Source organism: Triplophysa dalaica, chromosome 1 (genome assembly GCF_015846415.1).
Source record: "Triplophysa dalaica isolate WHDGS20190420 chromosome 1, ASM1584641v1, whole genome shotgun sequence".
Taxonomy (NCBI): domain Eukaryota; kingdom Metazoa; phylum Chordata; class Actinopteri; order Cypriniformes; family Nemacheilidae; genus Triplophysa; species Triplophysa dalaica.
In genome coordinates, this window is record NC_079542.1 from 33,731,579 (window position 1) to 33,748,550 (window position 16,972).

The 16,972-nt window shown below is 37.3% G+C and overlaps 1 protein-coding gene across 3 annotated transcripts in view; it reads right to left on the reverse strand.

Annotated features, from left to right (window-relative positions):
• Nucleotides 1–16,972, reverse strand: part of lrrk1 (leucine-rich repeat kinase 1) — a 69,245-nt gene that overhangs the window by 21,378 nt on the left and 30,895 nt on the right. For all 3 annotated transcript variants that reach the window (XM_056736240.1, XM_056736163.1, XM_056736327.1), the window contains 13 exons: nucleotides 16,290–16,419; nucleotides 15,448–15,560; nucleotides 12,848–13,062; nucleotides 11,582–11,746; nucleotides 10,651–10,823; nucleotides 10,433–10,553; nucleotides 10,110–10,269; nucleotides 9,617–9,893; nucleotides 7,981–8,152; nucleotides 7,594–7,763; nucleotides 7,283–7,422; nucleotides 4,533–4,785; nucleotides 2,457–2,626 (listed from right to left, as the gene is read on the reverse strand). In XM_056736240.1, coding sequence (XP_056592218.1) covers nucleotides 2,457–2,626; nucleotides 4,533–4,785; nucleotides 7,283–7,422; nucleotides 7,594–7,763; nucleotides 7,981–8,152; nucleotides 9,617–9,893; nucleotides 10,110–10,269; nucleotides 10,433–10,553; nucleotides 10,651–10,823; nucleotides 11,582–11,746; nucleotides 12,848–13,062; nucleotides 15,448–15,560; nucleotides 16,290–16,419 — 2,259 coding nt within the window. The remainder of the gene's footprint in view (nucleotides 1–2,456; nucleotides 2,627–4,532; nucleotides 4,786–7,282; nucleotides 7,423–7,593; nucleotides 7,764–7,980; nucleotides 8,153–9,616; nucleotides 9,894–10,109; nucleotides 10,270–10,432; nucleotides 10,554–10,650; nucleotides 10,824–11,581; nucleotides 11,747–12,847; nucleotides 13,063–15,447; nucleotides 15,561–16,289; nucleotides 16,420–16,972) is intronic.

Consider the following 16,972-nt stretch of genomic DNA (forward strand, 5'->3'; position numbering starts at 1 on the left):
TTTGTTAATATTTATCAATGAACAAATATGAATAAACAACTAGATTTATATTTATATTCAGTTACATAAATAAATTAATAAAGAAAGAGATTTATTGTTAGTTCATGTCAGAATGTATTATGTTTTTAATGAATTCTTATATATTAAAGTGAATGAATTTAACCATGTTTTAAGGCAGTGGTGGGCAAACTTTTTACCTCGAGGGCCACATACATTTTTCTAATTCTTGTTAAGGGCTGCAAATTATTCGCTCTACTAACTACTGCAGTGTTTGTCCATGCAATTCCTTCTACCCTCTGTTTCATAAATACTTTTATATTGAAAAAAATATTATTATATTATAATATTTTACAGTATATTTAATTTTTTATTGTTCACATTTTCAAATATTCCTCTTATTCAGAAGTGTGCAATTAATCCCTATGGGCCACATGAGAAATGGGACTGTAGTGGAGGGCTGAACCAAAAGAGTCAACTTAATTCTGCTCAAGGTATAATTTATGGCTTTTAAAATGCAATAAATATCATAAACTGATCTAACTCTTTTATATTTAGAACCACTCTCAATTTAATTTATATCCATTGTGATCCATATTTACAATTATTCTGGTTCTCGAATCTGATTGCTAAAGAGCTACGCCATATTTCACCAGTATCACTATGGCAACTATAAGAAGAGTTTAGTTACGTTTTTTTAAATCATGTTTTTATTATGTTATCATGTTTTTCTTGCGTTTTCTTGCGTTAGTTAGCCGAGTTATTGTGGCTTGAAATCAAAAAGCAACAGCACTTTGATAAGAGTTGGAAGGCACAATAAAAATTGATTTTGTATTTATTTTTAAAACGGAGTTATCTCATTTTGGAACCAAACTCTTATATATAACGGAAACCCTTTAACAGTCTGTGTCACGCTGCCATGTATAATGCCTTAATCGGACTTAAAAGCAGTCACAGCCGTATCTGTTTTTCAGCACTCAGGAAGCAAGTCTCTTGAGATGTGCTTTTGATAACAGAAATGTCCCGCCACATCGCGAAGCGCTTCAAAAGACTCAATACGCGATCGCAGCTAGCTAGCACTTCTAGCTAGAGTAATAACGCATGTCTCCCTCTCTTTTCATTTTTACTCTCTATTTATGTGATTTTTAGCAGACTCGCGCCATATGCAGCACGGGCCAGATGAAATTTCTTGGGGGCCTGATGTGGCCTGTAGCCGTAGTTTGGCCACCTCTGTTTAAAGGCCTTAGCTAGTATTTATGTAGATTAATTTAAATTTAAACACTTTATTTTCTCGTTTCACCTCAGCAGACAGCAAACACTGAGACAGGTACACATTTTGGACTGTATCATAGATTGATAACTGACACTCATATGAAGGACTGTGTGGTGACATGTTATTTTTAATAAGGGGGAAGACATGCTCAAAAAGCAAGGCAGGAACACAGTGTAAGTTGTAAGAGTAAAAAATCAAATAACAGAATTTAAAGTTATGTATGTTTCATCATTTTTATTTGATTACTTCCTGTATGTTCTTTTTGAATGGTATTGATTTAGTATTGATATCGAGTTAGAAGTCAAACATTTGGTATCGTGACAACACTAGTCTGTATAGAAGCATTAAAATGTAACGTTATTATAACATTCGTGTGGATTTGCGTTAAATAAGCGTGGAGATGGTAAAACATTGGTAATTAATGGTGCATATTATGACATATCACGACCATGCCTGAAATTGCTTAAAGCCCCTAAATCACTAAATCTGCCCCTGCTAATCGCATTTACTTCCAGTGCAAGTTGACAAACTGCACGTCATAAAGAGTTTTCAGACGGGCACAATAACAGGAGAGATAAAGAGACAGATCGGCAAAGTCGGAAAACGCTGAAATTTGAGGAGCATGAAATAACTGAAGACAGAAGCATTACGCATAATTCAATTTCAATTCCATTGATATGTATTCCGCGTTTTGCAACGTATATCGCTCTCAAGTAGCTAATGAATGAAAAGTGCCTGAGAAACCACGAGCGAGCCAGCAAAGACGATTTACAAATATCAGAAGCAGATGAGAAAAAAAAACTATGGACTCCTTTTTGAATCTTTGTCTTTATAATTTAGGGCAAACTTCAAATAACGTGATGATATTCACTACAGAAATCCTTATATACTCAATCTCTTGGCAGGACGTCTTGCTGAGTTTAATGAATGAAAAAAAGAGAAGGTTTACGCTGAGGAGGTCAGAGGGTCAGTGGAGACGGAGAGAAGGCAACCGAACCAACGAGTAAAAACGAAACAGAAGATTAATGACATTGTACAGTAAAGATCCTGTTTCTCTCCATCCGTCACAGACACCCGAGTAGAATCCCAGCGCTTTGACCTTTCACCTGGAGAACGGCTTACTTTACTAACCACTCACATCAGACATCTTCGTATCGCTCATCGAGCAGAACCAATGGAAATGTACCTGTGCCACTGTTGAGCGACTGCTGCTTGCATTTCTTGAAGTGAAAGCGTTTGATGGCCACCGGATGACCTCTGTATGAGGCTCTGTAGACGATGGTACCACTGCCGCCCTGACCCAGAATATCTGCTTCCTGTTCTGTCCACACAAGATCATCCTTCAGCAGAAACAACCTGAAACACACACACAAATCTTTAGAAGATGAAAGGACATTCTCTGCTTTCAATCGCATGACAGACATTTTGAAAAGCAAAGATTATTTTGAAAAGTGTCTTATACTTTGTCACACAAATTTCACACAAACATTCCGATCTCTGACATTTTGCCCTGCTTCGTGCTCTCTTTCTAGGTTCAATTTTTATGCCCAGACGAAACCAACCGTCCCGGTCTTGTCTCAATGTCTTTCCATTGAAAACGCATTCATGAAAACAGCCATCATGCCAAATCACATCCATTAAAACTCCATATGGGAGCGTAGTTTGAGCCGTTCGCTGCAGGCTGATCGTAGTACGTACACGTGTTTTTAATTCAGTCCATCTCCGGAGCGCTCTCACGGCCTGCGGTCTGTCACACAGCAGCAAGAAACAATCATTCATCTGCCATCAAGACACTGACGTTACTCACACAATCATGTAAACATGAGATGTGTTTATGGATCTGACCAACGTATGATGTGGTTAACCGAAGACATTTCGAAACATGTGATCATGTACTGTATGTGATCAAATTCTGACGGATGTTACCACATCAACACTTCACAACAGCCAAAAATCTTTTTGTGCAATGAAAGTCGTATCAACTAAACTGCAGCTGGGTTTGTCTTGATTAAGTAATAATAACTCAAAAAATACAGAAAACTAACACATTAAATACAACAAAAACTAGATTTTTTTTAATAAAGATTTATCTGTAAATAAAACAGATTTTAAAACAGATTTATCTGTTTAGTTCATCATATAGACGGTTTTAAATCAACAACATTAACAAACGTTACTAAGCATGCGCGCGTTCATAAACTGGCCCTTAACTTCCAGGAAAACATTCGTAAAAAATTTAGTTCCTCTAAATTATTTCTAAAAACAAGTAAAATAAACTGAGAAGAACTGTAACTTGGGTAAACTTGACTCTCCAATATCCTGAATTTAGACTGTTATCTAGAGGACCCCTTCAACAAATATTTTTTTCATAGAATGAACATACAACAAAATTCAACAAATATTTGTATTTAATTATACAATTTAATAATAATATAAATGAATATTAATTAAATAAAATATAGTTATATTGTTAGAAACTAGCTAAACACAGACAGGAAGTTAACTGCAGTCCAGAAGCGTGCGTCTGATGAAACGGTCTATAAAATATCATAATAGAGATTTATCTTAATTGTTCACAAACAAAGCCCCTTAAATGCTATTTTTCGCATTAAAAATATTTGCGGGAATAATTCTGGGATTGTCTCATCCATGAACGACAAACGCAACACTACCATAAAAGTAGCCTACAAGTCAATTTTCTTCATGCAGCCTTGGGTTCAGAAGTGGCATACAACGTCTCAAAATGCTGTCTAGCTAGGGCACTAACAAGCCAAGTGTACTTTTACACGTGTGTGTGATTTATCAATTTCAATAATCCGATATCTCAAAGCTCTCATTATTTCATTATGGAGTTATTTTCCACTTTTAATATATAACAGAATTCCCTGTTTTCTCCCTGCAAAGACCTTTCCATTCAGCACTTCAACACAAGAAAAGCTCTTCAAAGGGATTTGATTTGGTTGGTACGGCTCAAAAAGAGGATTTGAAGTTCAAGCCCATCAATTCTGCTTTTCGTTTTAACATCAAAATTAATAATCCAATTTACGTGATGTACCACAACCACATGTTGACTGCGCCGTGAAGTGAACAGCAGCTCGCTGACAGCGCCGTGTTTGGGTTTCAAGGCAAGCCAAACCACTTCTGATTCAGCTCCATTAAAACCACCTAAGCACTGAATATTAGGACCAGGTGTATGAGGTTTACATTGAGAGGCGAACCTTCTGTAGATGTGTACGTTGACAAATGTAGAGTGTGATCTTACCGTGAAGGGAAGTCGGTCATGAAGAGTTCGGGAACCAGCTCTTGTAGAGGAACGGGTTGTTTGGGATGGTTGGGACAGGTGATGTGCTCTTTGTCCACGGCGGCTAGGACACAGTCCTCCATGTTGAAGTAGTGTACAGTGTTGTGATGTGAGGCAGCCTGAGCATCTGGTATTTTGGGTACGGAGCTGCAATACGGACACGGAGCATACTGCTCGATGAGGAGAGAACCGTCGCTCTCGCTGGCTGTCAGAGCTGTGAAGAGAATAACAATAATGTTAAGCAGACTCTGGAGCGTGGTCCACACCGAAGCTTATTTTAAACAAGAACATTACAATTACACAGCAAGACAGCGCTGGTTTTGTGAGTGTCGTTCTTATCTGAATGAAACTATACAACAATAATAGAACAGTAGAAGAATTCTGTTGACTTGTGACCAAATTGTGTCCAAAAGTAATACGACTATTGCACAGACACGACTCACATTGACATTCAGTTAACTTGGGTTATAAATTAAACCACCTTTAAAAAAATCACAGATCAGAACTCTTTAATATCTCAGTCGTTTCTCAAAGAGCAAATCGAAGTTTCATCTCTGTCTCAGAGAAAAAGTCTCCTGAGAAAAGGTGTCAGAAATATCTGTCAAGAAATGTCAACAATGTCTTAAACTGATTATTATTGAAGATCTCAATATGAACTCATTTTGTTTTCTAATTGACTCCATTCTCTTCATGTGATTCATTTTCAATTCTGCATTCACAACAAAAACAAATGAAGTTAATTGCATACGAAGTCAATGCAAAGACGCGATTAGACCTGAATTTGCACCAGGCGATGTGAATGATGCAAATCGGGCTGCGTGATTGACGCAAACTTAAAATCGCATGGAGAGCATTGACACCTACTGTTTGACAGGGCCGGAGGCCTGAAGACACTCCCACGTCATGAAAATAACAAACTATTCCCCCTAATAATAATAATAAAGAGTGAAGAATGTGATGCTTTGCGTTTGGTGTGAACTGTTTAAACTTCTCCTGAGCACTTTTAGGAGAAATATCTCAGACTAAGCTGATACTTTAATGTGACACAACTGAGAACGGCATCAAATCTGATGAGCTATGAAGGAGAAACATCTGAGCATTCACATTTTCCTCTGGGAAGCATCACAGAATCAATTTCAACAGCCGTTGGAGTTAATTCATTCCTGTGAATCAAATTTCAATGAATCCATTTAAATGTCTTGTTTAATGATTCAATATCTCATTAGACCTTTTCAAGTTCTCAGAAAACTCTGGATGGATGTTGAGAGAAAAAAAAGGTGCTGGATAGCAATAAGAGAAAAAAAGCAAAATGCAAATATTATCAGTGCTTGCTTTTTAAGGTACTGCAATTCAACATGGTTGCATATATAAGTTGTGAATTTTTCAAATGGAAACATAAAATTCTATTTTTTAACATTTCAATGTTAATTAGGTGAGGAAGAAGTGATGAGAGCCTTGAGGCGGGGCGTGAGTGATATTTGGAATCAGCTGTGCGCACACCGGTCCCACATATCTCACAGAGGAAATGAGAAGCATAAGAGGACGAGCGACAGGACTGCTGACGAGAGAGGACCAGACGTATGTTTACGTTTGTATTTATGTTCTTTCGGCAGGCGGTCGACCGTGAGGTGGCTGCCGGCCTTTTACTGCCGTATTAAAAGCGGTTCCCGCTTCCTTCCTTCACAACTTTGAACTGTTTTACAGTTATATAATACGATTATTTTAAAATGCAACTTTCACAATTTCGTTGTTAAAAAATTCAATATGAAATATTCAGATTATTTTAAGAAACAACTTTCAAATTTTATGGTTCAAAATGTCAATAATAAATATTATGTTTTTTTTATTACAACCTTTAATAATGGACAGGATAATTTCATATTATTTCACTTCCACAAATGTGTGTTTCAAATTCGCCAAGAAATCCAACGTTGGATATTGCAGGAAAGCAATGTTTAAAAATGCAATTTTATGTGTCCACTTGAAAGATTCACAGCTTAAATATGCCACCGTGTTGAATTGCAGAACATTAATATGCAAGCACTGTTAATACATGCATTTTTTTGCATCAGTTTTTTTACTTCAAATACTTTTTTGTGCATTTTTTTGCATTTTTTTACTGTATTAAACAGTCCTTGTTAACAGTCATTGTCTGTGATGTAAAAAAAGCCATGTATACATATAAGATTTTGAATCTTGACTACAATTGCTGTGTTTTGAAGTCATGATGATTCTTGTAAAAAAATAAAAGATTCAAATCTAAAACTAGAGACATAATTTTCTTATAGTTATATCACCCAACTATAATTATTTTGCTTTGCTACACATCTACAAAACACACTTCAAGCATCTACTAATAATGAGACCCAGCAGAGAGCTTGTTTACCCACAAACATTTCTATCACGTCTGAAGCGGTGCCGGTTCCGTCTGAATCCATCAGGTGTGCTGAGATGCATCCGGCATCATTAACAGACTTCATTTGAAAAAAATACACTCAATCTCCACTGCTACATAAACCCAAACACTCATTCCGTCGATACCAGTTTTGCTTGTGTTTTCGACTGACAGAATGTTAGAATGAAGGAGCTTTGCACTGTGGGTCAAGATATCGTCGATTCTCTGGAAGGTTCCCATTATTACTCAAATTCACCGTAAGTGACTTTGGATAACAGCCTTTGTGAAAGGCATGAATGTAAATGATGATTCTCACCAGGGAACCACTGCTCTATGAGAGAGTTAACATGATCGGTGATGAATGCCATGGCAGAGAAATCCCTCGTGTCGGACTGGCACATAATCTTGATTCCTCCACTTTTCTTCTTCTTCCAGTTCAGGTCTGAGGACTCCACGCTGTGCAAAAGAAGAACGAGAGAACGTTTCTTCTTACAACAACAAAGATCTGCAGATCTTAATCTTATGGTGATACAAAGATAAAATGTGGTTGCCATGGTTTTACTAACCATGGTTACTGTAGTAAAAGCATTGTTAAATTACTTCTAAAGAATGCTCCACATCACAAACCTCAGATATCCACCATCAAAGGTGACCAGCAGCCCTTCCTTCCAGTAGATGGTTTGACTGCGACGGACACGAAACGTGCTGCATCGGTTCCGCTGCTGGTTCCCAGCGAAGCTGTAGATCACCGTGTTACGGTTCCTGAGGTTCTTTGTGTTCTTTTTGGTCTCGAATGCCTATTACAGAAAAAATCCCGAATACATATGAATATGAACACAGATCAATTTTGAACGTGTGTTATTTCAACTTGGCTACATCACATGGATTTAATTTAAAACCTTCAACTTTTGAAGCATTCAACGTTTTTTTATCTGACGTTTTGCATCCTAGTTGTAGCAAAATTACATTCGTAGCCACATGTATTATACAGCCCACTGGCTAATATTTGTTCACCTGCAAGTCCATCTGGTTTAAACTGATAAGCATTCGGGCTATAAAGCGCTCCCAGAATCCCGCAGGCACGAAGCTCATCTTAAAGTGTCGCTGGATGCTGTTGTTGCTCTGCTGGCGAAAGCTATGGATGTCCATGGCAGGTTTCGGGGGTAAAAGATGTGGCAACAGATAACTGTGAACATAAAAACAAATGGTGATTCATCAATGTAATAAGTTTCATTAATAGGAAGGAAGGAGACGGGAACCGGAAGACATTTAAACATTTAATAAAGTAATAACAGCCGGCGGCCCCTCACGGCCGACCGCCGTCAAACAAAACATAAATACAAATACAAACATGTACAGGCCCAGTGCTCTCTCTTCGACGGTCCGGTCGCTCGTTCTCTTATATGCTCCTGATCTCCTATGTGATTCGAGACCGGTGTGCGCACAGCTGGCGCTCATTCACAATTACTCACCGGTCTCGAACCACGGTCTCGCCCCGCCTACTCCACTACAATCACATTTTAAACAATGATGAGTTTCGTTTAGTGGACAACTTCGTGTCTAAACTCACTTTTGTAACATGCTTACTATAGAGACGCTCACCCAGAAGAAATTTAAATTGCAGTGCATTGCTGATATCATTCAATTCATTTTAAGTTTTTACATTTCTTTGTTTCATTGAACACAAAAGAAGGTATTTAAAACAATGTGTCAAACAGTTTTGCGGGGCACCACAGACTACCATACAGTATTAATTTGGTTAACGAAAATAATGACGAAAAATATTTGTCATTGAACGACAACTAAGACTCTACCAACACGCAACATCATTGATGAAAAATTATAAGACCAAAATGTAGAAATAAATTAAAATCTTATACAAAAACTCTTTGTAGTCTTTGTTCGGAAATGCATAGACATTTAGTCGACTAAACTTGACTAAACAAAAACAGGACATGGATGACTAAAAAATATAAAAACTATATTTGTCGTAGGACTAAAACTAACACTAAAATAAGAAAATAGCTGACATAATGAACACTACCATATTAGTTTTGTTTCTACAATAGTGCTCCCAAAATGTTTGGTTGCAAAAAGTCTTCCAAATCATTCTTTGTGTCCAGCAGAACTATACAATTTTGGAGAACTTTGAAAAACTTGAAAAAACGTCAAAAATGCTACAGTAAGAATGTGTTCATTGGTTAACTTTATAAAAAAAACATCACATATAAAGTAAATAACAGAATGATCATCATTGTGTTCGAGATCAACACTCATTTTCTGACCTAGATTGTTGATTAGTTTCTAATGCAACAGTGTCATAAATATTTGTTTTGCTAAATATGCAGTAGACTAGCCCAGATTGGCTTATCGTAAGGACCTGAAAGATTCCCAGATGGCCGGACTGTTTTTTTGGCTGATAAGGCCGGTGTTGTTATGCCACTCCAGGGGCGGACTGACCATCTGGCATAACGTGACGAAAAGCAAACCCATTTGCCAAACTGTATGGATGCAACAGAATGGATGGAGGGCCGCTCTTGGTCAAGAATCCCAGGGCCAATTTTAAGTCTGATTCCGCCCCTGGCAGTAGAGCTTGATTTAGCTCCCCCGGTTTGGAAACAGAGCCCATATTATGTTTAGTTTCGTTTACCTGTTGCTGGCGACGGGTAGTGCGATTTCAAACTTGGTCAGGAACTGGAAGTACTGCTCTTCAGTCTGTTGTGTAAATCCAGTTCCCACCAGTAGCAGGCGCAGATCTTCGGCTTTGATGACTCCGTTGCGAGCCACAGACCTCGAGCCCTTCAAGTTGATGATGCGTTCCAAACACTCAGACAACCACACGGCATCAAGGAAATAGAGTTTACACAGACCGTGACTCGTGTCAGGGAAATGCAGGATGGTGCCGGTCTCAATAAGAAAACTAATGGCTGTAATGACATAAAAAAAGCGATGGCTGTAATTCACGTAATAATAACTGACTGTAACTCACAGCGATCGTGGCGGGGAAGTTATAAACCAATACTTCGACACAGGCTGATTTTGTCACTGATATATAAGGCATTTAGAAAATTTGTGGAACAATGTGTTAGCAACGCAGAAGACAAAATGTAAACGTAATAACTCTGAAATGAGTTCTGGATTACCAGTTTGTAGATCTTCATAGTCTTTAATATCACTGTCTGGTGTCTGCTCGATAATCTGCTCCAGTTCCAGATCGGTCAGGTACTGAACTTCATCCATCGCGTCTCTTCTCTCACGTTCAACGATTACAGCCTCCTGGAGTTTCAGGTAACTTTTGGGAATCTGTATAACACACGTATTTCACTTTTCATTCATATTGGCATTTATCGATTAAAAACATGTAAAATTGTGTTAGGTGAATAAATAAAATGGAGCTATAGTACGCTTCTCTTTCATCCCATTGTTATTTGTGATATGTAACGATATAAAAGTCTTAAACACTAACCAGTCTTCCCACTAGTTTGTGACAGCTAGCCGGGTTGCCGATGTCCTTCATAGAGCAAGCGACGTGAAATAACAATCTTTTGAGACCGTCCATTCCTTCCAACGTCTTACACGACACCTCACTGTCTCACACACAACACACAACCCGACACAAACGGATAAGGTTGCGTCCACACCCAGTAAGCAAAATGTTAAACGAGTTAGGCAAAAAAAACTGACTGTAGTTGTTTCCAGGTAATGTCGGGGTAACCGCTGGCCCGTGACCCTGACGGGGCTCTGCAAAGTGCCAGGATGTAAGCACGCAGTGTTGCGATACGTTCCATGCGAAATTTAGTGTCTATAAGGTCCAAATGAGTGCCAATGACCACCACAGCGGAGTTCGGGGCACGGGCCTGATGGAGAGATCACAAGACAAACATCATTTAGACATTTCACAGATTTCTATTAAACCTGTCGCAATGTTTATGTGTGACACCTTTTTAAAAATGTGGAAACAAATGAAACTAAAAGAAAAAGCATGTCTGTTCACGCATAGAGATACATAAATGCATATTTAGTGATGAATAGTGGATCAATATCACCGCCATATTGGGGAGGGCAAGACTGCCTTATAAACACATAGAAGTGAATGGAGGGGGTGTGATTTTCCTTTAAATCGTATTCATGTCAACCAAATTGAATTGTTTACAATCTAATGAAAAGGTTCTGCCTTCACTTATGGTGAATTTAGATAGTTAAGACAAGTGTGAGTTTTTACAATTTCTCATGACAATGAATAACATCTCTCTATCGATATTATTATATAAGTGACTGGACATTTTTTTTGTATTCCAGGTAGATCGTAAACCATTGAAATGTAAACATAAAAAACCCACCCACGTTCACTTGTATGTGTTGCAGCCTTGCCCTTTCCAATATGGCGTATGTGTCCAATATTGCACAAGGGAGAATAAACTTCAATCCTCATTGGTTCAAGCACATACAGTACATTTAGATTCAAGGGTGAAGACAACGACGAAAGTCTTGCATAGCTTTGAGATCCACTTTGGGATCCACTTTAAGCCGATTAAAAAAAAAATTGTTCATACAGTATGCTGTTTGTCCTCCTGACCAGAGGGGGCCCAAAAGAGGTTCAAAAACCTTCTCTTACCTCGATATTCAGCAGCCAGGACTGTAGGTTAGCGACAGCTTCCTCTCCCAAAGTCAAGTTCCAAATCACCACGTATAAAGACTTATCCGTGAAAAAACACTGGTTTACTGTGGACATGCTCGCCGGGCCGCCAATGTCCCACACGTTAAAGAACACAGAATCTATCTATATCCACAGAACAAACAGGCAATAATGATGTTATTAGGCCAAATAACGACACATAACGATAATTCTATTCTCAACTAAAGTGGATGAAAGCTGTAAGCAATTTTCATTAAATTGAAAAAATAAAAAACCCAATATAGTCACAAAGAGTCTGCTGTTTTGGCGGCCAATCCAATCTTAATTTGAAATAGTTATGGCTATACATCGAAACTTTTCAATCTTTTATTTTCTAGTACTGTAGATTCAACTTGGTGATATAGAAAAACATACGTTTTTAAAGTTTCGCAATATATGCTATCTATTGAAGGCCTACAATGACTAAACTTCTATGTTTTTCGTTTTATTAACTTTTTTTATGTTCATCACAATGAAAAAAATTTAAACAAGCAAATAGTGGAAAATTAAGTAAACAGACACAAATCTAAAAAAAAAGGGAAATGAGTCAGTGGTGTAGAAAGTGATCACAGCTGCTAAAGATCTCTGGGGCTTTATAACAACACTGTGCTTGTGTATAAATGTGCGTTTATAAGAACATGTCTATCATTACGTATGTTTGTCTGTGTCTGACAAAGACGTCCTCTCGGGTTTTCCAAGTCTTACTCATGGAAACTCTGCTGAGAAACATGTATGACCACAAACGGAGTCTGAGTTCAAAGTTCAGCCAGAATTTACCGGAACTGTTGCTCATTCAAAGACCCCGAGGTCAAAAAGTTGGCATTTTAATGGCTTTGCTTTTTCAGAACTCCTCTAAAGATGTTCTGTCTTGTTTGCATCATGTTGTCAATACAAACTGAGCGAAAAATGTTGTATTGCGTGTCTCTCTGTGAGCAAAGTATTGTCGGAAAAACACATCTGACGGCACACGCTTATTAATGATATAGTTGGGAATTCAGTAAAACAGGTTTTTGCTGCTATTCTTGCCAATATGTAGATAGTTTGATATGGCAGCAGATCTGTGTATTAAAATGATATATTTGAATCTGTAAATCATTGAATATGTAAATTAATAAAAATTAATATGCAGATTTATACATGCTACAAAATGACCTAATAAATATACATTACAAAAGATGTAATGGATGTGTATCTGTGATGTCTTACAGCAGATTTAACTCCACTTGGTCTCTCCAGCTGCCAGGCAGATGTGTGGATGCTGCAGTCGGTGTTGAGGAAGGGTGACTGTTTACCCGTCTGAAGAGACTCCAATAGAGCGCTCTTACCCTGCCGTGGAGGACCCACCACCATTATCTTCAGTAGACGGCATGGCTCTGCCCCTCGCAACTCCGCCCGCAGGTACGCCAAAACCGCAGAGGGGCCTAAGATAGCAGGGAGAGAAACGCTTTCTTACATCAACATCTACAAAACTCACATTTTTGTATTTACAAGGCACAGTGCTGATACAACCAGTGTATCCCAAAGTGATGTACAAAAAAGAAAAGAAAATTATAGCTGCAAGCAGCAATTACAGGGTCAACCATTCAAGGCACAAAGGGAAATGTTTTAGATACTAGACCAGTTTTTTCATAACAAAGTTTCCAAAAGGTATAAGCAAAAATGCCTAAACAGTGCATGTTACCACAGGTCATGCTTGTGAGGTACGCGTTAATACACTAGAGTTTGGGGAAGATACAGCCTCAAATACATTTTGGCACGTTGACGTGCTATACGAGAACCTACTGGCCAATCGTAAACCGTTTAAAAGCATTTTGTCCGCAGTGTCTCTAGATGCTGCTTGCAAAACTTTGAACAAATTGGACAAACCGTCTAGGAGTTCAAAAAAGTATGATTTTTTCAAATTTGACATGGTAACATATGAGACTGCACTTCATGTGTGCTAAATTGTATAACATTTCTATGTATGGTTCTATAGGCTGCCATAGACACATTGGTGAAAAGGAAGGAATAATAATAAGAAGAAAATGAATAAATACAATAAAATACATTCAAACAAAATCCAAAAAATAAAATTTTACGCCGAACATCTACTACCTTATTTTATCTGCAATTGTACCCAATGCTTTATTTTTATTTGTTAATATATCTTGTTTTTTGCACTTTTGTAATTTAACCTTATGCACTTTTGTTATTTATTTCTTGTCTGTTATGAAGTTAAATGTTCCTTAATGATGTATTGATAAAAGTAGTTCATAAAGTTAATTCAAAATTGACTATTTCAACCAATATATGTGTGTGCTAAGCATTTTAATGCTTATTAGACTATTACATCATTAGCTTAGCAACACTGAAGCACAGACGGCAAGAGTGTTCTCAATTACTTAATACTGAGGGTCCATTAAAGTAATACTGTATTATATACTGAAACTGACAAAACACGCTGATGATAACTAGACATGAGACAAACGAGAACAAATGAGATCCAAAGCTACTGTTGTATTTTAATTTGATGCTTGTTTTGGTTTCAGATTTAAATCATTATTTTTTTCACAAATATATCGTTTAACTTCAGAAGAGATTTATGATCCCAATACTTTTAAGATGAGCATATTAAACATTACATTTTTTGGGGTAAACATATGCATATACAGCGAAGGATTTTTTTGTTTAAAAATGTATTTGCTTATCTGAAGAAGTGATGGCAAGATGAGTATGTAAATAATGACAACAATTTTTGGGGGATAAAAAGAGAACAGAGCAGATGTATGCTCATCGTGTGTGTCTCGTTTAGTATCACACTATTCTGTATCAAGCCTCTGGACTGGAGTTTATTGCATTGTTTCAGTAAAATCCATGAAATATTTCCATCAGTTATGTGATGAATTGGCAGCTGGCGGAACCATCCACAGCTGCATTCACAAATGAAATATTTACCAGACAAATCCTGGACTGCACAGACTTCAGAGGATAAAACTGAAACATTATGTACAGTCTCTGACTCTGCGATACAATATTAAATTATATGGAATACCAAATGTGAAATGAACCAAATAAGAAATGCACTGCTTCTGAGAAACAACAGCAATTCTTCTACCATGAAATGTGTTTTGTATGAATGTGGATAAAGAATTAAAAACACAGAACTGAATCTGTGTTTTAAGTACAGCTAGTTTTTTTATAGACAGCAATGAATCTTAAGTGACGTATTATATCAAATCATCATGAGGTATGTACAGTATGTTTTTAATATTGACTTATATACCTCGAAACTGTTAAATTAATTTGTGTCTTTGTTTCTCATTTTATTACTGTACTGTTTTTATAGTACAAGCTTAGGGGCTGTGTCCACCGAGGCTTTACGCCTGCGGCGGACGTGTTTTTTCAATTGATTTCAACAAGGCAGTTGACGTTTTTCGGCGTTCTACCGGGCGGCCAGAGTTGAAAAATGCTCAAATTTAGGCAGAATATCTGTAGCTGCCATTTTCAGCCGCGTATATGCGTCTCGGTGGTTGCTAAACTCTTTTTTATTGGCATTATTTCCATCTGTGTATACACAGTTTAACTACAAAGACTATGGTTAAACTTTCATAACTGTAGCAAAAGTAGAGTTAATATGTAGTTACCATGACTATAGTCACCATGGTTTTAAGTAATACAGAACGTACTTAAAGCGCAACATGAAAATGTTTGTCAATAATAAACACTGGCAGAAGCAAAGTATAAAAGTGTTAGTATGTAACAATTTCAATAAACTGGGCCTGGTAAATAACACTGCATATCTATTGAATATAAGCGCAGTGTCGTACCATCTTTTCTGACGTCTGCAGGAACGTTGGTGATGTTAAGGTCTTCGATGTCCAGCTGCCATAGATTGGAGAGCTGCCCAAGCTCGATGGGAAGTTCCTGGATACCTGGGTTACTAGAGAGAGAGAGGAAGAATTCAATCCAAGCTATAAATAGAACAAGGAAATAAAATTGTGATATTACTACTGCACTCTACAAGAAGTAAAGAAAGTAGGAAACTTTCACCCACACTGTGAAAACCACTGAATCATCAACTGAGTTATTTTTCAATGCTGTATGATGACCACATTGACAACAAGCGATTCAACATTAAAACATCACAAAGTTTTCGTTATGTTCTATTTTTGAGCAGATTGATTTACTTTCAGTACTGATTTCATGTTTATAACCAACATGTTGCTCATTTTATCCATAATGGATACATGAGCTTGGTACAATGCATTATGGGTATGTTTTCTCTGCATACGATTCTGTTGATCAGACACTCGCTTTATTACACTTCAATCTTACACAATAGCATACATGAAGTGAACAAACTCGGTTTCAAATAAACAAGAAAAATGTCTGATGTAGCGTACGATGCAGCTAGTCTTAGTTACACAAATCTTCAGTCCACTTAAGACTTCAAAAATGAACCAAATCATCACAGTAACGAGGTCAAGGCATGTTAACAAAGTCGCCTGCAATTTTATAATGTCAAACAGAGGTGGCGATAGAGAGACAAAAGCTAAAGAGTGCAGCTTTAATTAAGATCATAAATGGAAAAATGCTACCCTATTAAACATTTGATCCCCAACTAAAATTCCCATGATGCAATGCTGCTGCTGCTGCTGGTAGTACTCACTTGGAGAGATAGAGTTCAGAGAGGTTCTTAAGGGCAAACACAGATGGCGGCACACACTCCAGCTGGTTGTCATTCAGGAGGAGAACTTCCAGAGAATCCCGCAAAATGACGGGAAACTGTATGGGACAAACTGCCAAAAGAAAGCCACAAGAGTATGAGAAACACATCGAAACCACTTCATATACAGCAGAATCACTAATGTATAGTCACAAACGACTGCGGTAGTGAATTAATGTAGTTCAAATAATACTTCTTGAGCGACTTTGCAGCAGAAGATAATGTTACTGTCTAATGGAGCAAAGCCATATTACGGTATATTTACTTTTTAACAACAGAAATGTGTTAAATGTGCACATCATGAACGTGACATGTGTCTCAAATGAGTCTAGAAAAATAATTCACGATAAGTTTACGTTCATTGTCATTAGACAAAGACAACAGTTAACATAGGCTAACTAAAAAAATACCTGTATGGACTTTATTCATTTTATTTTTAACATTTACTGAAATGTTTTTTTATCTACTAACGTTAATAAATGCCAGGTTAACTGACATGTACAGTACAACTGTACTTGAATTAACTAAGATTAAATATATATATAAAGTATATTATTATGAAGTATTAGAAAATCTTGTTCATAAAGGCAGGTACTGCTAGTTACGGCGAAAAACAGAGTTCAGTT